This window comes from Trifolium pratense, linkage group LG2 (assembly GCF_020283565.1).
Source record: "Trifolium pratense cultivar HEN17-A07 linkage group LG2, ARS_RC_1.1, whole genome shotgun sequence".
NCBI classification, from domain to species: Eukaryota; Viridiplantae; Streptophyta; class Magnoliopsida; order Fabales; family Fabaceae; genus Trifolium; species Trifolium pratense.
Window position 1 is genome coordinate 54,244,782 of NC_060060.1, and position 27,983 is coordinate 54,272,764.

Consider the following 27,983-nt stretch of genomic DNA (forward strand, 5'->3'; position numbering starts at 1 on the left):
TTTGAGCATCGTCTCAAGTCGTATTAAACAGTGTGCGGTAGAAACACGGACTTCTATTTTTGACGTGACAAAGTAAGAATGTTGTTTACAATTGATCACATGTCTTACACTGAACACGCCCTCAATATGAAGTGTATGTGTTATATAGGATAAAACACTAGCAGTAGTTCTGCCTCACAAAATTGGCTTCAAACTCAAACAGTTCCATGTATGAGAGATCAAAGTTTACGTCACTGCACCGGAATATTTGAAGAAATGCAAAGTTTTGAATCTGCTCCACCACTGATAACACTATCACCTTTCCACCAGTCAGCACACAATACCTGAGTTAAACAGATTAAAATTCATTAGCAACCATTTTAGCCCTTTTCTAGGGTAAATAGCAGTTTGTTCCAATTTCATAATACAACAGTGTGGTCCTTGGGAAGGATACCGAGTTTTCAAAAAAAAAAAAAAGTGTTATAGTACTGCTATAGCCGCAATATAGCAATTTGTTTAAATTCAGTTATGCTATAACGCTGCTATAGCCACTATTTAACAACATTGTTTACTTCCCATTCTAAAACATGGAAAGAAAGTTCCATACCTTGTCGCTGTGTGATTCAATGACTGAAAGAGACCACTGCAACAGTAATGAACAAAAGTTATTTGTTAAAAACACAAAGATGATGTATAATCACACCAAAAGTAAAAATTACTACTTAGTTAAAATACGTAGATATTACCGCAGTTCTCAGATCCCATAACATAACTTTCCCATCATAAGATGCAGACAGTAAATGAAACGGAGAATTATCATGCCATTTGCAGCTTGATACCCAAGAAGTGTGAGAAGCAAACTGAAGAACAGGAGCAGAAGTGCCTGCAGAAAAAAATAAAAAACTTTATAAGATACTGGCATGCATATGATTTGTGTGTGGAAGTTAGAGGGGCAATTATTTGCTTTGTTTTACTGACCTGGCTTACGAGGATCCCAAATCCTAACGACATTGTCAGAACCACCGGCAGCTATCAATGCAGAACCATCCCCTCCGATGTCAAGGCAGTTAAGAGCCTTCCCGCAAAACTATACAGAGGACAAAGTCGTCTTAAAATTTAACTCTAATTTTTGGTGCTTATTTACTTCTAATTGCCTTATGGAAATATTTTCAATAGTACTTTTTTGTATGACAAAAATTTCCATCCAGTAAGTGAAGGAAAAATAAACAGATGATCATAGAATAATGAAACATATTTATGACCATGAAAAAAAAATTACACTTCCTCCAGAATGGCAAGTACTTAAAATGCGTTATAAAACAAGATGTACAAAACATTTAAGAGAGTTAAACAAAATTGTACTAATTAAGCATAACAATGAAAGCTTCATAACAGGATCAATTAGGGGCTAACTCATGATAATCATAATCATAGTAAGACTAAGGAAAATAGTTGATGAACGAGAATACATAAAATGTAAAGATTAGACAATATTATTCAGAGAAACATAAATAATCTCAAAGATACCAGAACTTTGATCATCATTTAAAGAACAAGAAAAGAAAAATGACCAGCATGCCTAATCCAGTTCAAATTTACCTGCCTGTTTACACACAAATAGTTAACGCAATAAATCACTAACGAGCATGGTGTCACATCACAGCTTAATTTGACGGCAAAATCTAAACTTCAATAGCATACGATTTCAACAACTGAAAGAAAAATAGTAGTGATTTGTTAACTTACTATGTCTGACACGTTTTTTCCTTTCTCAACATCCCATTTCCTAATAGAATGATCCCAAGATGCAGAATAGATTGACCCTCTTTGTGGCCAAATCACAGAAGACACACACTGTGTATGGCCAACAAGGGTTGTAAAAGCTTCTCCCTGTAACGAAACAATGTAATTATTAATGAAAACTTGATTGTCAATAAAAAGGACAGAATGGTACATCAAAAAAGGGAAAGAACAAAGAACTGCTACTAAGAGAATATCTAAAATATTTTTCTTCTTATACATAAAGATGCAGCATGAAAGAACAAGTGAACTAGAGCACAGCAAACTAAACAAGTGGAAAACATCTTTAGATATTACTATTACATGCACCAATTAAAACAAAAGTAGATTCAAATCAAATGCTAGCATTAATGATCTCTTGGGAGTTAAAATGGATTTCTGAATACAAAATATCTGGGAGAAAAAAATGTGACTACACAAATACAAATTTCAACAATACAAGAAAAACAATAAGGTGCAAGGAGACTGTACAGACCTCCAATTGAGAGTCCTCAACTTGACCTTCAACTTTTCTCTTCTTAGACACAAAATCATTTTCTGCATTAGTGTCATTGATTCGCCAAAGGTTGATGGTGCAATCCCAAGAACCGGAACAAACCTGATCATATGAGGCAGCAGACGAAGAATGATGTTACAGATTACACTACATAAACCAAGTGTGGAGAATCTCAAAATAGAAAAGCAGATATAAACCATTTCTCCATTAGTCTGTGCTGCAACACTTTGTACAGAAGACTTGTGACCACGCAAGATTTTGTAAGCTCTAACCCTCAAAGGATGGTCGGTAGCCTCCTCCTCGGTATTGATCTATAATATAAAAAAGAAAAATATAACATAGTAAGCATAAGGCGCAACATAAGGAATTCAGCTCAAAAGCTTCTTTTACTTACCTTCCATAGCCTTAGTGTCCGGTCTTTAGAAGCAGTTGCTAAAGTTACAGTTTCCACACCTGATTACAATACAAATTTTGATAACTTGGAACAATTCAAGTAAAATATTGAGTGTCTATATTTTGCCACATACGGATCGTCCCAAACATATTGATTTGATAACTTGGAACAATTCAACTAATACTCCTTTATTTATTTCTTACTTTTGATGATGCTGAAGCTAGGCGACTTTGCAAGCATAGAAGGCGAACCTCTAGGAGGCAATCTTCTGTGCCACAACCCGCTAATCCCCCCGTCCCTTTTGTAATGAGAGTGAATTGCTATTTATAGGCATCAAGTGGTCGCTCAGCCACCACCTGGTCGCTCAGCCATCAACTTGCCTTGGTGAAGGGGCTTTCTTGACACGTACAAAAGTTGAAGCTTGATGCCCAAGATTTCCTTCAATTTGGTTGCTCAGCCACCACCTGGTCGCTCAGCCACCAACTTGGCTTGGTGAAGAGGTTATTTGACACGTGTGGAATTCTTTGCTTGTTTCCCAAGATTTCTTTTAAATTGGTCGCTCAGCCATCACCTGGTAGCTCAGCCACCAGCCTCTTGGGAAAAGAATTAAATTTTGCTCCTCTTTTAATCATGAAAGCTTAAAAAGCTAGGATTAGGACATAAAACATCTTTAGTTAAAATGTACAACGTTTTGGGGTTTTAACTATAAATATCTTTGAAAATAAGTCGATAATTGCCTTAATTGAATAAGAATTTTAACTACTTTTTGGCACTTATCAACTCTCCCCAACTTAGGACTTTGTTTGTCCTCAAACAAAAGGTAATATCACAATATAGACAAATTTAAAATTTGCAATCTCAAGAGTGGGTTTGTAATCAATCAAAGTTTGAAAATCTTCTTCTTCTAGCATAAGTAAAACAATGCCTACTAAAGACTAATCCTCAAAATATTCAAAGAAACAAAGCATGATCATGAAGTGATTGCTATGCCTAAGCAAAATTCTCAACATTCTTATCAAACAATTAAGATTCAAGTGTTATCACAAATATATCACTCAAGGGTAAGTGTTTCACTCCATCCAAGCAATGTGCATGCAATAGTTTAATTCAAACATTTATCCAAGCAATATCACAAAACATGCTATCAGTCGTGGATCACTAAGGACTTCATAAAGCTTGTAACGGGGCTGGGCTTACAAAAAACATCATTGTTTTTCTTTGGATTTCAAAAGGCCTCAAGGATAAGAGAGCAAAAATAAAACTTAAAGAACTTATAAAAATTTTCATTCATTTACTCCCTTTCTTTTTCTTTTCTCCCCTATTTCATTGGTGATCCTTTTCTTTCTTCACAATGAGATTTTTTTTTTTTTTTTTTTTTTTTTTTTTGCAAATCACCAAATCAACTACTCTTCAAACCATTTTATTTTTGTAACTTTTGTAACCTACTTTTCCCCAACTTAAACCTTATCATAACCCTAGTTGAAGTACAATTGCTCTCCTATCCTAAGACAAGGGTAGAGTAGTTGTTTTTCCATTCTTTCGGTTTCAGGGTTTAACAAACAATTTTCAAAATTTAAGGCTCAACAGGGGACACAAAAAGATCACTATCTCACAAGGTAGGTTAAATTTGGCCAAGTAGTTATCACTCAAAAAGAAACAGGGCCTTGATCATATCCACAACATCAAACACATCAATGACAGCAAGATTAAGTTAAAATCAAATGAGCATACACAATTGTCGGCTCTCAAATATTTATGTAAACAATGGAAAGTTCACACATTCTCACCCGGCTAGATTGGATAACACAAGCTTCAATCATGTTTAACAAAAATAATGAGAATCATCTTAGGACAAACAACACACTTCAAGAACATGTTAAGTTCCTAAGCATATTTCAAACATTAATCAAAAGTTGACATAAAGTTCTACAAATCAAAATTATCATGCTTGATCATTTGATTTTACAACCCATCCTCTTGATTCACTTAAAATTTTAAAGCTTGTTTCTAACATACATGCATAAATTAAAACTATTTTTACTTAGAAATTTAAACACATGCTTCCAAACTATTTTACAAAGATATTAAAGTTCACAAAACCATACATGCTTGTCTTAAACCAAAACATTTTTCAAAGTTCATGCATCATAGGTTCACCAAAACATTCTTTTAGAGTGCATGCATCAAGAGTTTTGTTTCAAAAAGTATACTATATATATCACAAATAAGAAATAAACTACTGAAAGATTTTAAAATATCACTCTTTTTTGGCGAGTTTCAGTCGTTATCTGATCTCCTCTCAAAACTCATCTGAGACTGAAGTCTGGTCCTCTTCAGCCATCTCGTCATCGCTTCCACCCCTGTTCAAAGAATCCATCATCTGCCTCAAAGTCGTCTGATCATCAATGTCAAAATCACCAGGATCATCAAATGTGTTTGCTCCACTTCCTACACCTGCACCTGTATCTCCCATATTAGCATTTGTACCTGAGGTGCTACCCCCTCCTGGAATAAAAGGCCTGTCCCCAGGCCACTGAACATAAGTGGCAAACTGGTCTGGAGTCATGACTGGCTGCACAACCTGAGTATTATAGATGGACTGATGCACAGCCTGCATAGCCCTGTAACCTGCATCATGCAAATCCCAATTATAAGAAACCATATTGTGGAAAGTAAGGGGATCCATGGGTGGGTATCCTGTGGGAGGAAATGAGGGAGGATTAGCGGGTTGTGGCACAGAAGATTGCCTCCTAGAGGTTCGCCTTCTATGCTTGCAAAGTCGCCTAGCTTCAGCATCATCAATTTCTTTTAATTTGAAATCTACTGCTTCTTCAGGAATAGTCATGTGGGCTTGTTCTTTAATTAAGCCCATAATGAGGCCTGGATATCCTAAAGAAGCATTGCCTCTGAGCTTGGTTGGTCGGAGTCCTGTTAACACTATCTCCTTCATTTGATCAGCAATTACCCGAGCAACATCAATCTCTTTGTTATTTTCCACGAAATGCATGAACTGTAGCACTCTCATAGTAGCATCTGAGGTGTGGGAACGAGGGATGATATTATGAAGAGTGAAAAGCAGCAAAAGTTGGCTTGGAATTGTTAAATCCTCCTTCAAAGCACGGATAGGGTGAGTGTTGTTTCGGTTCCACACGAACTCGTGTCCAGGTTCCAATAGTGTCTGGGTGATAGCAGGAATGTCCCAATTTCTTTGGACTACACTTCTGGTATAAGCACAGTAAGTATCAGTGGGAAGGTCACTTGGTTGGCCAAGGAAAGTGTTAATTGTATCTCGGTCAAATCTGATGGTGTGTCCTCTCACCATGATTTTGAAGGACACTGGATCTTGATCGTCCAAAGGCATGGCATTAGCATAAAATTCACGAACTAAATCCTCATTGATCTCTTCAACTGGGCTGGCTAAGACGCCCCAATTCCTTTCATCAATAATCTCTTGGAAGCGTGAAAAGATGCCTCTCCTTTCAATTCTGAAAACATTTTCTCCCCAAATAGTTCTTGCTTCCAACTCTTCGAACCGAGCGTATTGTGGGTGGCCAAGGAAACGGATGGGATCAATTTGGGCACGTGAAGAACTACATTGGTTGGTTGCTGCTTTTTTTGGTGCCATTACCTGTTTACAAACACAAAGTGTTACATGTGCAAAACAGATCAGAATGTGAAAATTTTTCAGAACTGAGGCCTGGTCGCTCAGGCCAGCAATGGTGGCATAGCGACCAGAACAGGAAGCAGGCAAAAAGTTTTTCATGGTCGCTCTGGCCAGCAATGGTGGCTCAGGCGACTGGGCAGAACAGGGGAAAAAATTAGCGGGTTAAGCCACATTCAAATTGAAAAACAGAGCAATATCAAACAAAGTTACAAATAAACACCCATTTCATCACAAATACTCAATTAAATGTTGAATAAATCACAACTAAGTATGTAGAGCTACATGCATTTCTCATGACCTTTTAACAACTTATGGGTAAGTGATTTTCAAAGGTTTTGCCAAAACATGTACAAAGTGTGATTTCTACCTTAAATTTGGATAAAAAAAAAAAAAAAAAAAATGGGTATTTCCTAAGTAGAACATGTAACATTGAAATGGTTTTGCCCCTTTCTAACCCTAACCTTCAAGATTCAAAATTTAATTTTGAAGTGAACATACCTTTGAAAGATGAACTAAAATAAGAATAGAAGGTGTGGAAGAGATTGCTTAGAAATTGCTTGAAACACTTTGGATTTGATAAAATTTTTGAAATGGAGTTGATTTAGAATGAAATGTGGAAGTGGGTGTTTAGAGAGAATGAGTTTTGGGATGAGAAAGAGTTGGGGTAGTTTGTTTTTAGGGTTTTCTAAGCAAAAACCGTGTTTTGAGTGGTGAGGGTGATGAGTCATCAAGTGACTCAGTGAGTGGGCCAGCTGGCGCCATTCTGCAGAGTGCAGGTGTCACTCTGGTCGCTGAGCCAAGGATTGGTGGCCTGGGCGACCAAATCTGAATTTTTGCCTAGTTCCTTTATTCATGTTACCCTTGCTGAAAATAAAAAAAAAACACAAGGTTGGGTTGCCTCCCAACAAGCGCTTGTTTAACGTCATTAGCTCGACGCCTTTTCGTTGAAATTATGGATCGGAAAGTGGCATTTTTGTGGTGAACCGATCAAATTCGCCACCAAAATAGAGCTTGAGCCTTTGTCCATTGACAGTCCATGTATCCTTTGTCTTTGGATCCTCCAAAAGAACTGCACCATAGGGTTTTATTTCTTTGATTCTAAAAGGTCCGGACCATTTTGATTTTAATTTTCCGGGAAACAATTTTAATCTTGAATTGAACAAAAGAACCATTTGCCCGGGCTTGAATTCTTTACTGAGAATTTTTTTATCATGGTAACTCTTGACTTTTTCTTTATACAATTTGGAGGACTCATAAGCTTGAGCTCTCATTTCCTCAAGTTCATGTAGCTGCAGTTTTCTCTTATCTCCTGAAAAACATGGATCAAAGTTAAGAAATTTCAAAGCCCAATAGGCTTTATGTTCTAACTCGACTGGCAGGTGACATGCTTTGCCGTATACCATCTGGAAAGGGGTGAGACCTATTGGTGACTTGAAAGCAGTTCTGTATGCCCACAATGCATCATCAAGTTTTGAAGACCAATCCTTTCTTGATGTAGAAACCGTCTTTTCAAGAATCCGTTTTATCTCACGGTTTGAAACTTCTGCCTGCCCATTTGTTTGCGGATGGTATGGGGATGCAACCTTGTGTCTGACTCCATAGTGTTCAAGGGCTTTTTCCAGTTGTGAATTACAAAAATGTGACCCTCCGTCACTTATGAGCACCCGAGGAGTTCCAAAGCGAGTAAAAATGTTCTTTTTGAGAAATTTTATCACCGTCTTGCCGTCAGCTTTAGGTGATGCAATTGCTTCAACCCACTTTGATACATAATCTACTGCCACAAGTATATATTCGTTTGAGAATGATGAAGGAAATGGGCCGACAAAGTCAATGCCCCAACAATCAAACACCTCAACCACAAGAATGTTTTGTAATGGCATTTCATTCCGCTTTGAAATTCCACCCGTCATTTGACATTTGTCACATTTCTGAGCATGTTGATATGCATCTTTAAACAATGTTGGCCAAAAGAACCCTGATTGTAACACTTTTGCAGCTGTCCTTTCTCCATTGTAATGACCCCCATATGGTGAATTGTGGCAATGCCATAGAATGCTAGTGGCCTCCTCAGTAGTAACGCATCTTCTTAACAAGTTATCAGCTCCTATTTTGAACAGATACGGATCGTCCCAAACATATTGATTTGCATTACGGAGGAATTTCTTCTTTTGATGCCAATTTAAATCTTCCGGAATCAATCCAGAAGCTTTATAATTAGCCATGTCAGCAAACCACAGCCTTTCCTGCATCATTAGTAATTTTTCATCTGGAAACTCCTCACGAACTTCATGCTCATGCTTGGTCACCTCTTTGTTCACCAATCTTGACAAATGATCAGCTACCAAATTTTCTGTACCTTTCTTATCTTTGATCTCAAGATCAAACTCTTGCAACAAGAGCATCCATCTAATGAGTCTTGGCTTGGAATCAGATTTTGTGATGAGATACTTGATAGCTGCATGGTCAGTGTATACAACAATTTTTGAACCAATTAAATAAGAACGAAATTTTTCCAGCGCATACACTATTGCAAGCAATTCTTTTTCTGTTGTTGCATAATTAATTTGAGCTTCATTTAGTACTTTGCTTGCATAGTGTATAGCATGAAAAATTTTGTCCTTTCTTTGACCAAGGACTGCACCAACCGCATAATCACTAGCATCGCACATAAGTTCAAATTTAAGTGTCCAATCGGGTGCTATGATTATGGGTGCAGTGGTCAATCTCATTTTTAATTCTTCAAAAGCATTTAAACAAGAGTTATCAAAGTTAAAAGACTTATCTTTATTAAGCAGGTTGCTTAAAGGCTTTGCAATTTTGGAGAAGTCTTTGATGAATCGCCGGTAGAATCCTGCATGGCCAAGAAAACTTCTGATTCCTTTCACATTGACTGGTGGTGGAAGCTTTTCAATTACTTCAACTTTTGCCTTATCCACCTCAATACCTTTTGCAGAAATTTTGTGGCCTAACACGATGCCTTCCGTTACCATGAAGTGACACTTCTCCCAATTAAGAACCAAGTTAGTTTCCACACATCGCTTCAGAACGGTGTCCAAATTCTTCAAACAGCCATGAAAAGAGGGGCCAAACACCGAGAAATCATCCATAAACACTTCAATGCATTTCTCAATCAAATCAGAAAAAATAGCTTGCATACATCTTTGAAATGTTGCTGGAGCGTTACACAACCCGAATGGCATTCGTCTGTACGCAAAGACACCAAAGGGACATGTGAAGGCTGTTTTCTCGTGATCTTCGGGATTGACTGTGATCTGATTGTACCCCGAATAACCATCTAAAAAACAATAGAATTCTTGTCCTGCCAATCTTTCAAGCATCTGGTCCATGAATGGTAATGGAAAATGGTCTTTTCTGGTGGCTTTATTGAGTCTCCGATAATCAATGCACATTCTCCACCCCGTAACTATTCTTGAAGGGATCAACTCATTTTTGTCATTTGCGATCACCGTCATCCCTCCTTTCTTTGGAACTACTTGGACTGGACTTACCCAGGTGCTATCTGAAATTGGATAAATCATGCCAGCTTCAAGCAACTTTAAAACTTCTTTTCTCACAACCTCTTTCATTGTTGGATTCAGACGACGTTGAGGCTGTGCCACGGGCTTATAGTCATCTTCCATCATGATGTTGTGCATACAATAGGATGGACTAATACCTTTTAAGTCAGATAAAGCCCACCCAATTGCTTCTTTATTTTCTTTCAAAACTTTGATCAACTCCTTCTCTTCTTGATTTGTCAATGAACTACTGATAATCACCGGCTTCTTGTTATCTTCTTCAAGAAAGGTATACTTCAAGTGTGACGGCAATGTCTTTAATTCGAGCTTTACTTCCACCGGTTTTGGTTCATTTGAATCAATCTTCAATTCATCTATTTTGGCTTCAAGAGGAGATACTTCTTCAAAATCATCAAGCTTTTTCAAAAAATCTTCAATTTCATTCTCTTTGTCTGGATCAAGTTCATTGAACGCATCAGTCAAGGCTTGTTCAAGAGTCGAGCGGTTGTCCATTTGTATTCTTACATCAAGAATAGCCTCTTCAGCCATCTCGTCATCGCTTCCACCCCTGTTCAAAGAATCCATCATCTGCCTCAAAGTCGTCTGATCATCAATGTCAAAATCACCAGGATCATCAAATGTGTTTGCTCCACTTCCTACACCTGCACCTGTATCTCCCATATTAGCATTTGTACCTGAGGTGCTACCCCTCCTGGAATAAAAGGCCTGTCCCCAGGCCACTGAACATAAGTGGCAAACTGGTCTGGAGTCATGACTGGCTGCACAACCTGAGTATTATAGATGGACTGATGCACAGCCTGCATAGCCCTGTAACCTGCATCATGCAAATCCCAATTATAAGAAACCATATTGTGGAAAGTAAGGGGATCCATGGGTGGGTATCCTGTGGGAGGAAATGAGGGAGGATTAGCGGGTTGTGGCCCAGAAGATTGCCTCCTAGAGGTTCGCCTTCTATGCTTGCAAAGTCGCCTAGCTTCAGCATCATCAATTTCTTTTAATTTGAAATCTACTGCTTCTTCAGGAATAGTCATGTGGGCTTGTTCTTTAATTAAGCCCATAATGAGGCCTGGATATCCTAAAGAAGCATTGCCTCTGAGCTTGGTTGGTCGGAGTCCTGTTAACACTATCTCCTTCATTTGATCAGCAATTACCCGAGCAACATCTATCTCTTTGTTATTTTCCACGAAATGCATGAACTGTAGCACTCTCATAGTAGCATCTGAGGTGTGGGAACGAGGGATGATATTATGAAGAGTGAAAAGCAGCAAAAGTTGGCTTGGAATTGTTAAATCCTCCTTCAAAGCACGGATAGGGTGAGTGTTGTTTCGGTTCCACACGAACTCGTGTCCAGGTTCCAATAGTGTCTGGGTGATAGCAGGAATGTCCCAATTTCTTTGGACTACACTTCTGGTATAAGCACAGTAAGTATCAGTGGGAAGGTCACTTGGTTGGCCAAGGAAAGTGTTAATTGTATCTCGGTCAAATCTGATGGTGTGTCCTCTCACCATGGTTTTGAAGGACACTGGATCTTGATCGTCCAAAGGCATGGCATTAGCATAAAATTCACGAACTAAATCCTCATTGATCTCTTCAACTGGGCTGGCTAAGACGCCCCAATTCCTTTCATCAATAATCTCTTGGAAGCGTGAAAAGATGCCTCTCCTTTCAATTCTGAAAACATTTTCTCCCCAAATAGTTCTTGCTTCCAACTCTTCGAACCGAGCGTATTGTGGGTGGCCAAGGAAACGGATGGGATCAATTTGGGCACGTGAAGAACTACCTTGGTTGGTTGCTGTTTTTTTGGTGCCATTACCTGTTTACAAACACAAAGTGTTACATGTGCAAAACAGATCAGAATGTGAAAATTTTTCAGAACTGAGGCCTGGTCGCTCAGGCCAGCAATGGTGGCATAGCGACCAGAACAGGAAGCAGGCAAAAAGTTTTTCATGGTCGCTCTGGCCAGCAATGGTGGCTCAGGCGACTGGGCAGAACAGGGGAAAAAATTAGCGGGTTAAGCCACATTCAAATTGAAAAACAGAGCAATATCAAACAAAGTTACAAATAAACACCCATTTCATCACAAATACTCAATTAAATGTTGAATAAATCACAACTAAGTATGTAGAGCTACATGCATTTCTCATGACCTTTTAACAACTTATGGGTAAGTGATTTTCAAAGGTTTTGCCAAAACATGTACAAAGTGTGATTTCTACCTTAAATTTGGATAAAAAAAAAAAAAAAAAATGGGTATTTCCTAAGTAGAACATGTAACATTGAAATGGTTTTGCCCCTTTCTAACCCTAACCTTCAAGATTCAAAATTTAATTTTGAAGTGAACATACCTTTGAAAGATGAACTAAAATAAGAATAGAAGGTGTGGAGAAGATTGCTTAGAAATTGCTTGAAACACTTTGGATTTGATAAAATTTTTGAAATGGAGTTGATTTAGAATGAAATGTGGAAGTGGGTGTTTAGAGAGAATGAGTTTTGGGATGAGAAAGAGTTGGGGTAGTTTGTTTTTAGGGTTTTCTAAGCAAAAACCGTGTTTTGAGTGGTGAGGGTGATGAGTCATCAAGTGACTCAGTGAGTGGGCCAGCTGGCGCCATTCTGCAGAGTGCAGGTGTCACTCTAGTCGCTGAGCCAAGGATTGGTGGCCTGGGCGACCAAATCTGAATTTTTGCCTTGTTCCTTTATTCATGTTACCCTTGCTGAAAATAAAAAAAAACACAAGGTTGGGTTGCCTCCCAACAAGCGCTTGTTTAACGTCATTAGCTCGACGCCTTTTCGTTGAAATTATGGATCGGAAAGTGGCATTTTTGTGGTGAACCGATCAAATTCGCCACCAAAATAGAGCTTGAGCCTTTGTCCATTGACAGTCCATGTATCCTTTGTCTTTGGATCCTCCAAAAGAACTGCACCATAGGGTTTTATTTCTTTGATTCTAAAAGGTCCGGACCATTTTGATTTTAATTTTCCGGGAAACAATTTTAATCTTGAATTGAACAAAAGAACCATTTGCCCGGGCTTGAATTCTTTACTGAGAATTTTTTTTATCATGGTAACTCTTGACTTTTTCTTTATACAATTTGGAGGACTCATAAGCTTGAGCTCTCATTTCCTCAAGTTCATGTAGCTGCAGTTTTCTCTTATCTCCTGAAAAACATGGATCAAAGTTAAGAAATTTCAAAGCCCAATAGGCTTTATGTTCTAACTCGACTGGCAGGTGACATGCTTTGCCGTATACCATCTGGAAAGGGGTGAGACCTATTGGTGACTTGAAAGCAGTTCTGTATGCCCACAATGCATCATCAAGTTTTGAAGACCAATCCTTTCTTGATGTAGAAACCGTCTTTTCAAGAATCCGTTTTATCTCACGGTTTGAAACTTCTGCCTGCCCATTTGTTTGCGGATGGTATGGGGATGCAACCTTGTGTCTGACTCCATAGTGTTCAAGGGCTTTTTCCAGTTGTGAATTACAAAAATGTGACCCTCCGTCACTTATGAGCACCCGAGGAGTTCCAAAGCGAGTAAAAATGTTCTTTTTGAGAAATTTTATCACCGTCTTGCCGTCAGCTTTAGGTGATGCAATTGCTTCAACCCACTTTGATACATAATCTACTGCCACAAGTATATATTCGTTTGAGAATGATGAAGGAAATGGGCCGACAAAGTCAATGCCCCAACAATCAAACACCTCAACCACAAGAATGTTTTGTAATGGCATTTCATTCCGCTTTGAAATTCCACCCGTCATTTGACATTTGTCACATTTCTGAGCATGTTGATATGCATCTTTAAACAATGTTGGCCAAAAGAACCCTGATTGTAACACTTTTGCAGCTGTCCTTTCTCCATTGTAATGACCCCCATATGGTGAATTGTGGCAATGCCATAGAATGCTAGTGGCCTCCTCAGTAGTAACGCATCTTCTTAACAAGTTATCAGCTCCTATTTTGAACAGATACGGATCGTCCCAAACATATTGATTTGCATTACGGAGGAATTTCTTCTTTTGATGCCAATTTAAATCTTCCGGAATCAATCCAGAAGCTTTATAATTAGCCATGTCAGCAAACCACAGCCTTTCCTGCATCATTAGTAATTTTTCATCTGGAAACTCCTCACGAACTTCATGCTCATGCTTGGTCACCTCTTTGTTCACCAATCTTGACAAATGATCAGCTACCAAATTTTCTGTACCTTTCTTATCTTTGATCTCAAGATCAAACTCTTGCAACAAGAGCATCCATCTAATGAGTCTTGGCTTGGAATCAGATTTTGTGATGAGATACTTGATAGCTGCATGGTCAGTGTATACAACAATTTTTGAACCAATTAAATAAGAACGAAATTTTTCCAGCGCATACACTATTGCAAGCAATTCTTTTTCTGTTGTTGCATAATTAATTTGAGCTTCATTTAGTACTTTGCTTGCATAGTGTATAGCATGAAAAATTTTGTCCTTTCTTTGACCAAGGACTGCACCAACCGCATAATCACTAGCATCGCACATAAGTTCAAATTTAAGTGTCCAATCGGGTGCTATGATTATGGGTGCAGTGGTCAATCTCATTTTTAATTCTTCAAAAGCATTTAAACAAGAGTTATCAAAGTTAAAAGACTTATCTTTATTAAGCAGGTTGCTTAAAGGCTTTGCAATTTTGGAGAAGTCTTTGATGAATCGCCGGTAGAATCCTGCATGGCCAAGAAAACTTCTGATTCCTTTCACATTGACTGGTGGTGGAAGCTTTTCAATTACTTCAACTTTTGCCTTATCCACCTCAATACCTTTTGCAGAAATTTTGTGGCCTAACACGATGCCTTCCGTTACCATGAAGTGACACTTCTCCCAATTAAGAACCAAGTTAGTTTCCACACATCGCTTCAGAACGGTGTCCAAATTCTTCAAACAGCCATGAAAAGAGGGGCCAAACACCGAGAAATCATCCATAAACACTTCAATGCATTTCTCAATCAAATCAGAAAAAATAGCTTGCATACATCTTTGAAATGTTGCTGGAGCGTTACACAACCCGAATGGCATTCGTCTGTACGCAAAGACACCAAAGGGACATGTGAAGGCTGTTTTCTCGTGATCTTCGGGATTGACTGTGATCTGATTGTACCCCGAATAACCATCTAAAAAACAATAGAATTCTTGTCCTGCCAATCTTTCAAGCATCTGGTCCATGAATGGTAATGGAAAATGGTCTTTTCTGGTGGCTTTATTGAGTCTCCGATAATCAATGCACATTCTCCACCCCGTAACTATTCTGGAAGGGATCAACTCATTTTTGTCATTTGCGATCACCGTCATCCCTCCTTTCTTTGGAACTACTTGGACTGGACTTACCCAGGTGCTATCTGAAATTGGATAAATCATGCCAGCTTCAAGCAACTTTAAAACTTCTTTTCTCACAACCTCTTTCATTGTTGGATTCAGACGACGTTGAGGCTGTGCCACGGGCTTATAGTCATCTTCCATCATGATGTTGTGCATACAATAGGATGGACTAATACCTTTTAAGTCAGATAAAGCCCACCCAATTGCTTCTTTATTTTCTTTCAAAACTTTGATCAACTCCTTCTCTTCTTGATTTGTCAATGAACTACTGATAATCACCGGCTTCTTGTTATCTTCTTCAAGAAAGGTATACTTCAAGTGTGACGGCAATGTCTTTAATTCGAGCTTTACTTCCACCGGTTTTGGTTCATTTGAATCAATCTTCAATTCATCTATTTTGGCTTCAAGAGGAGATACTTCTTCAAAATCATCAAGCTTTTTCAAAAAATCTTCAATTTCATTCTCTTTGTCTGGATCAAGTTCATTGAACGCATCAGTCAAGGCTTGTTCAAGAGTCGAGCGGTTGTCCATTTGTATTCTTACATCAAGAATAGCCTCTTCAGCCATCTCGTCATCGCTTCCACCCCTGTTCAAAGAATCCATCATCTGCCTCAAAGTCGTCTGATCATCAATGTCAAAATCACCAGGATCATCAAATGTGTTTGCTCCACTTCCTACACCTGCACCTGTATCTCCCATATTAGCATTTGTACCTGAGGTGCTACCCCCTCCTGGAATAAAAGGCCTGTCCCCAGGCCACTGAACATAAGTGGCAAACTGGTCTGGAGTCATGACTGGCTGCACAACCTGAGTATTATAGATGGACTGATGCACAGCCTGCATAGCCCTGTAACCTGCATCATGCAAATCCCAATTATAAGAAACCATATTGTGGAAAGTAAGGGGATCCATGGGTGGGTATCCTGTGGGAGGAAATGAGGGAGGATTAGCGGGTTGTGGCACAGAAGATTGCCTCCTAGAGGTTCGCCTTCTATGCTTGCAAAGTCGCCTAGCTTCAGCATCATCAATTTCTTTTAATTTGAAATCTACTGCTTCTTCAGGAATAGTCATGTGGGCTTGTTCTTTAATTAAGCCCATAATGAGGCCTGGATATCCTAAAGAAGCATTGCCTCTGAGCTTGGTTGGTCGGAGTCCTGTTAACACTATCTCCTTCATTTGATCAGCAATTACCCGAGCAACATCTATCTCTTTGTTATTTTCCACGAAATGCATGAACTGTAGCACTCTCATAGTAGCATCTGAGGTGTGGGAACGAGGGATGATATTATGAAGAGTGAAAAGCAGCAAAAGTTGGCTTGGAATTGTTAAATCCTCCTTCAAAGCACGGATAGGGTGAGTGTTGTTTCGGTTCCACACGAACTCGTGTCCAGGTTCCAATAGTGTCTGGGTGATAGCAGGAATGTCCCAATTTCTTTGGACTACACTTCTGGTATAAGCACAGTAAGTATCAGTGGGAAGGTCACTTGGTTGGCCAAGGAAAGTGTTAATTGTATCTCGGTCAAATCTGATGGTGTGTCCTCTCACCATGGTTTTGAAGGACACTGGATCTTGATCGTCCAAAGGCATGGCATTAGCATAAAATTCACGAACTAAATCCTCATTGATCTCTTCAACTGGGCTGGCTAAGACGCCCCAATTCCTTTCATCAATAATCTCTTGGAAGCGTGAAAAGATGCCTCTCCTTTCAATTCTGAAAACATTTTCTCCCCAAATAGTTCTTGCTTCCAACTCTTCGAACCGAGCGTATTGTGGGTGGCCAAGGAAACGGATGGGATCAATTTGGGCACGTGAAGAACTACCTTGGTTGGTTGCTGCTTTTTTTGGTGCCATTACCTGTTTACAAACACAAAGTGTTACATGTGCAAAACAGATCAGAATGTGAAAATTTTTCAGAACTGAGGCCTGGTCGCTCAGGCCAGCAATGGTGGCATAGCGACCAGAACAGGAAGCAGGCAAAAAGTTTTTCATGGTCGCTCTGGCCAGCAATGGTGGCTCAGGCGACTGGGCAGAACAGGGGAAAAAATTAGCGGGTTAAGCCACATTCAAATTGAAAAACAGAGCAATATCAAACAAAGTTACAAATAAACACCCATTTCATCACAAATACTCAATTAAATGTTGAATAAATCACAACTAAGTATGTAGAGCTACATGCATTTCTCATGACCTTTTAACAACTTATGGGTAAGTGATTTTCAAAGGTTTTGCCAAAACATGTACAAAGTGTGATTTCTACCTTAAATTTGGATAAAAAAAAAAAAAAAAAAAATGGGTATTTCCTAAGTAGAACATGTAACATTGAAATGGTTTTGCCCCTTTCTTTCAAAATTTAATTTTGAAGTGAACATACCTTTGAAAGATGAACTAAAATAAGAATAGAAGGTGTGGAGAAGATTGCTTAGAAATTGCTTGAAACACTTTGGATTTGATAAAATTTTTGAAATGGAGTTGATTTAGAATGAAATGTGGAAGTGGGTGTTTAGAGAGAATGAGTTTTGGGATGAGAAAGAGTTTGGGTAGTTTGTTTTTAGGGTTTTCTAAGCAAAAACCGTGTTTTGAGTGGTGAGGGTGATGAGTCATCAAGTGACTCAGTGAGTGGGCCAGCTGGCGCCATTCTGCAGAGTGCAGGTGTCACTCTGGTCGCTGAGCCAAGGATTGGTGGCCTGGGCGACCAAATCTGAATTTTTGCCTAGTTCCTTTATTCATGTTACCCTTGCTGAAAATAAAAAAAAAACACAAGGTTGGGTTGCCTCCCAACAAGCGCTTGTTTAACGTCATTAGCTCGACGCCTTTTCGTTGAAATTATGGATCGGAAAGTGGCATTTTTGTGGTGAACCGATCAAATTCGCCACCAAAATAGAGCTTGAGCCTTTGTCCATTGACAGTCCATGTATCCTTTGTCTTTGGATCCTCCAAAAGAACTGCACCATAGGGTTTTATTTCTTTGATTCTAAAAGGTCCGGACCATTTTGATTTTAATTTTCCGGGAAACAATTTTAATCTTGAATTGAACAAAAGAACCATTTGCCCGGGCTTGAATTCTTTACTGAGAATTTTTTTATCATGGTAACTCTTGACTTTTTCTTTATACAATTTGGAGGACTCATAAGCTTGAGCTCTCATTTCCTCAAGTTCATGTAGCTGCAGTTTTCTCTTATCTCCTGAAAAACATGGATCAAAGTTAAGAAATTTCAAAGCCCAATAGGCTTTATGTTCTAACTCGACTGGCAGGTGACATGCTTTGCCGTATACCATCTGGAAAGGGGTGAGACCTATTGGTGACTTGAAAGCAGTTTTGTATGCCCACAATGCATCATCAAGTTTTGAAGACCAATCCTTTCTTGATGTAGAAACCGTCTTTTCAAGAATCCGTTTTATCTCACGGTTTGAAACTTCTGCCTGCCCATTTGTTTGCGGATGGTATGGGGATGCAACCTTGTGTCTGACTCCATAGTGTTCAAGGGCTTTTTCCAGTTGTGAATTACAAAAATGTGACCCTCCGTCACTTATGAGCACCCGAGGAGTTCCAAAGCGAGTAAAAATGTTCTTTTTGAGAAATTTTATCACCGTCTTGCCGTCAGCTTTAGGTGATGCAATTGCTTCAACCCACTTTGATACATAATCTACTGCCACAAGTATATATTCGTTTGAGAATGATGAAGGAAATGGGCCGACAAAGTCAATGCCCCAACAATCAAACACCTCAACCACAAGAATGTTTTGTAATGGCATTTCATTCCGCTTTGAAATTCCACCCGTCATTTGACATTTGTCACATTTCTGAGCATGTTGATATGCATCTTTAAACAATGTTGGCCAAAAGAACCCTGATTGTAACACTTTTGCAGCTGTCCTTTCTCCATTGTAATGACCCCCATATGGTGAATTGTGGCAATGCCATAGTACAAAAGATCACTAGTCCCTATTGGGCTTTGAAATTTCTTAACTTTGATCCATGTTTTTCAGGAGATAAGAGAAAACTGCAGCTACATGAACTTGAGGAAATGAGAGCTCAAGCTTATGAGTCCTCCAAATTGTATAAAGAAAAAGTCAAGAGTTACCATGATAAAAAAATTCTCAGTAAAGAATTCAAGCCCGGGCAAATGGTTCTTTTGTTCAATTCAAGATTAAAATTGTTTCCCGGAAAATTAAAATCAAAATGGTCCGGACCTTTTAGAATCAAAGAAATAAAACCCTATGGTGCAGTTCTTTTGGAGGATCCAAAGACAAAGGATACATGGACTGTCAATGGACAAAGGCTCAAGCTCTATTTTGGTGGCGAATTTGATCGGTTCACCACAAAAATGCCACTTTCCGATCCATAATTTCAACGAAAAGGCGTCGAGCTAATGACGTTAAACAAGCGCTTGTTGGGAGGCAACCCAACCTTGTGTTTTTTTTTATTTTCAGCAAGGGTAACATGAATAAAGGAACAAGGCAAAAATTCAGATTTGGTCGCCCAGGCCACCAATCCTTGGCTCAGCGACCAGAGTGACACCTGCACTCTGCAGAATGGCGCCAGCTGGCCCACTCACTGAGTCACTTGATGACTCATCACCCTCACCACTCAAAACACGGTTTTTGCTTAGAAAACCCTAAAAACAAACTACCCCAACTCTTTCTCATCCCAAAACTCATTCTCTCTAAACACCCACTTCCACATTTCATTCTAAATCAACTCCATTTCAAAAATTTTATCAAATCCAAAGTGTTTCAAGCAATTTCTAAGCAATCTTCTCCACACCTTCTATTCTTATTTTAGTTCATCTTTCAAAGGTATGTTCACTTCAAAATTAAATTTTGAATCTTGAAGGTTAGGGTTAGAAAGGGGCAAAATCATTTCAATGTTACATGTTCTACTTAGGAAATACCCATTTTTTTTTTTTTTTATCCAAATTTAAGGTAGAAATCACACTTTGTACATGTTTTGGCAAAACCTTTGAAAATCACTTACCCATAAGTTGTTAAAAGGTCATGAGAAATGCATGTAGCTCTACATACTTAGTTGTGATTTATTCAACATTTAATTGAGTATTTGTGATGAAATGGGTGTTTATTTGTAACTTTGTTTGATATTGCTCTGTTTTTCAATTTGAATGTGGCTTAACCCGCTAATTTTTTCCCCTGTTCTGCCCAGTCGCCTGAGCCACCATTGCTGGCCAGAGCGACAATGAAAAACTTTTTGCCTGCTTCCTGTTCTGGTCGCTATGCCACCATTGCTGGCCTGAGCGACCAGGCCTCAGTTCTGAAAAATTTTCACATTCTGATCTGTTTTGCACATGTAACACTTTGTGTTTGTAAACAGGTAATGGCACCAAAAAAAGCAGCAACCAACCAAGGTAGTTCTTCACGTGCCCAAATTGATCCCATCCGTTTCCTTGGCCACCCACAATACGCTCGGTTCGAAGAGTTGGAAGCAAGAACTATTTGGGGAGAAAATGTTTTCAGAATTGAAAGGAGAGGCATCTTTTCACGCTTCCAAGAGATTATTGATAAAAGGAATTGGGGCGTCTTAGCCAGCCCAGTTGAAGAGATCAATGAGGATTTAGTTCGTGAATTTTATGCTAATGCCATGCCTTTGGACGATCAAGATCCAGTGTCCTTCAAAACCATGGTGAGAGGACACACCATCAGATTTGACCGAGATACAATTAACACTTTCCTTGGCCAACCAAGTGACCTTCCCACTGATACTTACTGTGCTTATACCAGAAGTGTAGTCCAAAGAAATTGGGACATTCCTGCTATCACCCAGACACTATTGGAACCTGGACACGAGTTCGTGTGGAACCGAAACAACACTCACCCTATCCGTGCTTTGAAGGAGGATTTAACAATTCCAAGCCAACTTTTGCTGCTTTTCACTCTTCATAATATCATCCCTCGTTCCCACACCTCAGATGCTACTATGAGAGTGCTACAGTTCATGCATTTCGTGGAAAATAACAAAGAGATAGATGTTGCTCGAGTAATTGCTGATCAAATGAAGGAGATAGTGTTAACAGGACTCCGACCAACCAAGCTCAGAGGCAATGCTTCTTTAGGATATCCAGGCCTCATTATGGGCTTAATTAAAGAACAAGCCCACATGACTATTCCTGAAGAAGCAGTAGATTTCAAATTAAAAGAAATTGATGATGCTGAAGCTAGGCGACTTTGCAAGCATAGAAGGCGAACCTCTAGGAGGCAATCTTCTGTGCCACAACCCGCTAATCCTCCCTCATTTCCTCCCACGGGATACCCACCCATGGATCCCCTTACTTTCCACAATATGGTTTCTTATAATTGGGATTTGCATGATGCAGGTTACAGGGCTATGCAGGCTGTGCATCAGTCCATCTATAATACTCAGGTTGTGCAGCCAGTCATGACTCCAGACCAGTTTGCCACTTATGTTCAGTGGCCTGGGGACAGGCCTTTTATTCCAGGAGGGGGTAGCACCTCAGGTACAAATGCTAATATGGGAGATACAGGTGCAGGTGTAGGAAGTGGAGCAAACACATTTGATGATCCTGGTGATTTTGACATTGATGATCAGACGACTTTGAGGCAGATGATGGATTCTTTGAACAGGGGTGGAAGCGATGACGAGATGGCTGAAGAGGACCAGACTTCAGTCTCAGATGAGTTTTGAGAGGAGATCAGATAACGACTGAAACTCGCCAAAAAAGAGTGATATTTTAAAATCTTTCAGTCGTTTATTTCTTATTTGTGATATATATAGTATACTTTTTGAAACAAAACTCTTGATGCATGCACTCTAAAAGAATGTTTTGGTGAACCTATGATGCATGAACTTTGAAAAATGTTTTGGTTTAAGACAAGCATGTATGGTTTTGTGAACTTTAATATCTTTGTAAAATAGTTTGGAAGCATGTGTTTAAATTTCTAAGTAAAAATAGTTTTAATTTATGCATGTATGTTAGAAACAAGCTTTAAAATTTTAAGTGAATCAAGAGGATGGGTTGTAAAATCAAATGATCAAGCATGATAATTTTGATTTGTAGAACTTTATGTCAACTTTTGATTAATGTTTGAAATATGCTTAGGAACTTAACATGTTCTTGAAGTGTGTTGTTTGTCCTAAGATGATTCTCATTATTTTTGTTAAACATGATTGAAGCTTGTGTTATCCAATCTAGCCGGGTGAGAATGTGTGAACTTTCCATTGTTTACATAAATATTTGAGAGCCGACAATTGTGTATGCTCATTTGATTTTAACTTAATCTTGCTGTCATTGATGTGTTTGATGTTGTGGATATGATCAAGGCCCTGTTTCTTTTTGAGTGATAACTACTTGGCCAAATTTAACCTACCTTGTGAGATAGTGATCTTTTTGTGTCCCCTGTTGAGCCTTAAATTTTGAAAATTGTTTGTTAAACCCTGAAACCGAAAGAATGGAAAAACAACTACTCTACCCTTGTCTTAGGATAGGAGAGCAATTGTACTTCAACTAGGGTTATGATAAGGTTTAAGTTGGGGAAAAGTAGGTTACAAAAGTTACAAAAATAAAATGGTTTGAAGAGTAGTTGATTTGGTGATTTGCAAAAAAAAAAAAAAAAAAAAAAAATCTCATTGTGAAGAAAGAAAAGGATCACCAATGAAATAGGGGAGAAAAGAAAAAGAAAGGGAGTAAATGAATGAAAATTTTTATAAGTTCTTTAAGTTTTATTTTTGCTCTCTTATCCTTGAGGCCTTTTGAAATCCAAAGAAAAACAATGATTTTTTTTGTAAGCCCAGCCCCGTTACAAGCTTTATGAAGTCCTTAGTGATCCACGACTGATAGCATGTTTTGTGATATTGCTTGGATAAATGTTTGAATTAAACTGTTGCATGCACATTGCTTGGATGGAGTGAAACACTTACCCTTGAGTGATATATTTGTGAGAAATTTGTGATAACACTTGAATCTTAATTGTTTGATAAGAATGTTGAGAATTTTGCTTAGGCATAGCAATCACTTCATGATCATGCTTTGTTTCTTTGAATATTTTGAGGATTAGTCTTTAGTAGGCATTGTTTTACTTATGCTAGAAGAAGAAGATTTTCAAACTTTGATTGATTACAAACCCACTCTTGAGATTGCAAATTTTAAATTTGTCTATATTGTGATATTACCTTTTGTTTGAGGACAAACAAAGTCCTAAGTTGGGGAGAGTTGATAAGTGCCAAAAAGTAGTTAAAATTCTTATTCAATTAAGGCAATTATCGACTTATTTTCAAAGATATTTATAGTTAAAACCCCAAAACGTTGTACATTTTAACTAAAGATGTTTTATGTCCTAATCCTAGCTTTTTAAGCTTTCATGATTAAAAGAGGAGCAAAATTTAATTCTTTTCCCAAGAGGCTGGTGGCTGAGCTACCAGGTGATGGCTGAGCGACCAATTTAAAAGAAATCTTGGGAAACAAGCAAAGAATTCCACACGTGTCAAATAACCTCTTCACCAAGCCAAGTTGGTGGCTGAGCGACCAGGTGGTGGCTGAGCGACCAAATTGAAGGAAATCTTGGGCATCAAGCTTCAACTTTTGTACGTGTCAAGAAAGCCCCTTCACCAAGGCAAGTTGATGGCTGAGCGACCAGGTGGTGGCTGAGCGACCACTTGATGCCTATAAATAGCAATTCACTCTCATTACAAAAAAAGACGGGGGGGAGAGAGTTAAAAAAAAAAAACAGAGCAATTAAATTAGAATTAAGCTTAGGTCATAGGCAAGAGAAGGTGGATCCATCCAACTTGAGAGATCAAGGGATTGATGTGCACTCTTTGTTCCTCTTTCCACATTTATAAGTTTACCACCATGACAATGAGTGGCTAAATCTTTTGTTGTTGGGATTAGGTGTAGCTCATTCATAAATATGTACAACTCTTAATCATGTTATATATGTTTTAATTTATCATCAACTTAGTGTTATCTTTGATTTGCATGTTTATCTTTAAGATTTGAATTGTTATAGACATATTTCACTTTGAATCAAATGGAAAAGATAATCACTTATTAAAAATCCTAAAACTCTAGACATAGATTTAGGTTTTTAATATTCACTTTTGTATTGAAACTTAATGCTGTTGTGTTATTCAAATGTTTCGAGACATCGGAGTTTAAATAATACAATTTAGCCGTTATATTAATTATTCAATCGAGACATCGAGGATTAATAAGTATAACGTGATTCTTGTCGTTATCTGGACACAGAAACGTCCGTGAGCAATACGTGATATGTTGATGATTAGTTAAAATATATATGAATGTTTTAGAAACGTACATATAAGTGAAAGAGTGAAGTCTAATCCCGACAACCTTTTCTCTCTGAATCTTTAATCACATTTTTATTTACATTTATATGCTTTTGCAAGTTTTTACAACAAAAACAAACTTTAAATACTTCACTTAAAATTATGGTAATTGTTGAACGGTTTTTAATATCACACTAGTCCCTGTGGAGACGATAATTCTAAAACTTACTTTTGTACTTTCAACAAAATGAATGACAGCAATATGCACAAAAGTTGGCATTTTCCAACAAGCATTCCCGGCTAAAATCATAAAATGTGTATCGATGATCTGTGTTGTGCATAAAAGCATAATCATTGGATTAGACTGCACAGATTTATGCAATGCTATTGGCTAAATAACGTTTTTCAATGAAATTAAAACATCTTCAGTCAATAGCAGCCTCTATTGCAGCATAATGGCTCCTAGGCGCCACGCGAAATGTCATAGCATTGCAGTTTCGAGTAGTGGCTGTAGTGCCGCACATAGCAACCACTTCAGTGGTGATTGTGAGAATACCTGAGAATACTCTCAAATTATAGACATTACTTGTGTTTTTTTATCAATTCTTGTCATTTCACCCTAATATTCTGATTTCTTCTCCATTGAACCCTTAGTTCTTTCCCCATAAAACCTAAATAGTGTCTACTCTCTATGCAACATTCCGGTGGCCCTCTATATATAGTCGTCTCCTCTCTGTGTCCAATTATCTCTGTTCTCTATCTATAATAAATAAAACCCCATCAAACGAGTCCCAACCCCTAGCCACAACTCCTCTAAAACTTATTTTCTTTATATTGGTTTTGTATATTATTACAATAAGATTTGATTATTAGTTATGAGTGCGTTTATACCGCTATAGCATTTTGGAGGCAAATGCAATCTACAATTAACTAAAATTTGACAACTGGCAATCAAAATTAAACAAAGTTAGTAGCATGAGGGGGAGAATCTATGTCTTCATACCTTCCGGATTAAAAACACTAACAGCAGTTACACCGTCGCTATGTCCCTCCAATATATGTGTACATAATCCGGGACCATTCCAGACCCTAATTTTTTTTCCCATGTCATGGTAAAATAGAAGGATCAATAAATGGAAATTAATCAAATTACAATATCAAATAATCTCAAAGTACGTGAACAACTTAAGAAGAACCAAACAGTGTAAGAAAAACTAGTACCTTCCAAAACCATCATAACATCCTGTCAAAATAAACCTGCACAAAATAATGAAAGTCAACCGTAAATTCTTAGTGAATGGGACATTCAGGTCAAAAATTAAGTTAATTAACATACTAAAACAGAACTAAAATTCTTATATTTCAGACAATTAAAATAACACAATGTCAAGGATTGAACTCGCAAGACTACAAAAGACTTGTTAACCCAATGGCAAAAAAATTGAGTCCTGCAAACGAGGTCCATTAGAACATTGATTAATGAAATGAGAAATAGAAAGTTTTTATTTAAAAGTGTAGCACACTAGCACTCAATGCATTAATAAAATTTGATATTTTACGAGCATGGTTAGATATTTAGGATGTATCTTCTGACTACAGTCATGCACCACATTACAAATAAACCCCATATGGTGAAAAACTAATCATGATGATATACTCAAACCCTGTGTTATCAAAAAAATAATTCAATCAATCTTGCCATTGTCACCAAATAGGATAAAAAAATTAAGGGAAGCCAATAAAAACCAACCACACTTACTTAAATTTAACGTTTCCAACTCAGTAAAATCATTCACAAAAAACAGTTAAGTATTGGAGTTTTTCATACAAAAAATATTAGTTGTCGGCAGTAATAAAGGTAAGAGTTAATAAATAACTAAAACTTGGACCATTATTATGAATAGGCTAAATCATTAGAAGTCTGAGAAATTATCCATAAAAAATGTACACAATCACAAACTTACCGAGAAGAAGAACCATCAACAGCACTGACCCAGTCATCATGTAAAGAAGGGTCTTCTTCCTTTCGTGGGGCTACAGCCCTTGTGTACTCAATTTCCAATATCCTTTCCTAGAATTGATCATTCACAATGGTTAGCTGTGAGATTACAACATCAGAGACAAAATAGCCATGGTTTGTGTAAAGATTAAAAGAATGAATGAGTTATTGTTTCATATATCCTGATTCAATCCCAGAAATTTCAACAATTTCACCATAATATTGAGATTTCCGATTTAAAACTAAACAGAACTGTTCAGTAGTCATCAAATTCACAATTCAAATTGAGTACATAAATCTATGCAAGTATACCCAAACCATTTTATAAGTGACTTAAACTAATTTATGATAGCTAAAGTTGTCGACTCGTAGGATTTTATGAGTTACCTCGACATTTTGACATCCATGTCACAACCATAAACTCTTTCACTTCATTTTTATTTATACTTCGAAATACTACAATAGAGTTAGTGGTTGCTAATATCCTACTACCTGATTTAACATCTTCTAGTTATGTATACTACAAACAATTACAGAACATATACAGCAACAACCGAACCTTATAATGCATTAAATGATGATGACAATATTCCCTATAATGTATTCTTTCAAATTTATAAAATCAACGACTATTTTTTTGTAACTCTGTTAATCAATGGTGCAACATGCAGATTGTTTTTAAACTGACAACATGAAATATAACAGGTTAGGTTCTTGGATTGACCTATTTGAGCTTATCTACTGGCACGAGCACTTATGAGACTGCTTGAGATAACTTATGGAAACAACTTATGATATGCCCATAAACTCTTAAGAATAGGCTATGAAAACACAACTTATAGCTTATATGAAAACAATTTGACTAGCTTATACATAAGCACTTATACGACTAACACTTATATTAATCAAACTATTTATTCAAACCAAACCTAAGTGTGTTTGAAACAAGTTCTCAACTTAAGCCAGGTTAGAACTATTTCTAAACCTCAACAAAACCTATGGATAAAAAGTTAAACACATTCTTGCCTTCTAAGAAAACAACCAAACCATAATCATTGCTTACCGCGGAGATTCCCTTCGCGAGAAGAAACTGCTCAAGCGACATACGAACAAACTCGCCATCAATCAAAAAATCAAAAGCTTCGGTTTCATAATCTTCATCTACCAAAATAAAATCAACCTGATATCAACAATCACTTAACTTCAAATAACAATGATAATAAGACGGTGAAAACAGTGTAATTGAGAATTGTTGGATTCAATGTGTACCGTTGGATTTGAGAAGGCCGTTAACAATAGAGGAGAGGCCGAATCTGGTGAGATCGGAAGGAATGGAGATGGTTGGTGGGTTTGAAAGTTTGAATGGTTCGGGTAAGTTAGTTATGAAACGGACTTGGATTATTCTTGTGCTGGTTTTGCCATTTTCTTCGGCGGTGTTCATCTTTCTCTGCTCTGTTTGCTCTGTTTTGGGGGTTTCGGTGTGTAATGGGTTTTAGGCTTGGCAGAGGT

At 37.9% G+C, this 27,983-nt stretch overlaps 1 protein-coding gene across 1 annotated transcript; it reads right to left on the bottom strand.

Moving 5' to 3' along the window:
- On the bottom strand, positions 1–27,983 carry LOC123908780 (ribosome biogenesis protein WDR12 homolog). Its single transcript, XM_045959510.1, has 13 exons — positions 27,744–27,983; positions 27,538–27,635; positions 26,440–26,546; positions 25,697–25,732; positions 25,479–25,564; positions 2,670–2,728; positions 2,473–2,586; positions 2,255–2,377; positions 1,726–1,869; positions 958–1,066; positions 726–862; positions 587–622; positions 1–323 (listed from the first exon to the last, which is right to left on the bottom strand). The coding sequence occupies exons 1-13, from the start codon at positions 27,913–27,915 to the stop codon at positions 231–233; spliced, it is 1,314 nt and encodes a 437-aa protein (XP_045815466.1). The 5' UTR covers positions 27,916–27,983; the 3' UTR covers positions 1–230.

Bases quoted from the DNA above. Each gene is read 5' to 3' on its own strand.
- LOC123908780 (XM_045959510.1), bottom strand. From the start codon at position 27,915: ATGAACACCGCCGAAGAAAATGGCAAAACCAGCACAAGAATAATCCAA. The intron at 1,067-1,725 runs GTAAGTTAACAA...TCCTCTGTATAG, and splicing joins GAAAAAACGTGTCAGACATA to TTTTGCGGGAAGGCTCTTAA. The intron at 863-957 runs GTCAGTAAAACA...TTTTTTCTGCAG, and splicing joins TTGGGATCCTCGTAAGCCAG to GCACTTCTGCTCCTGTTCTT.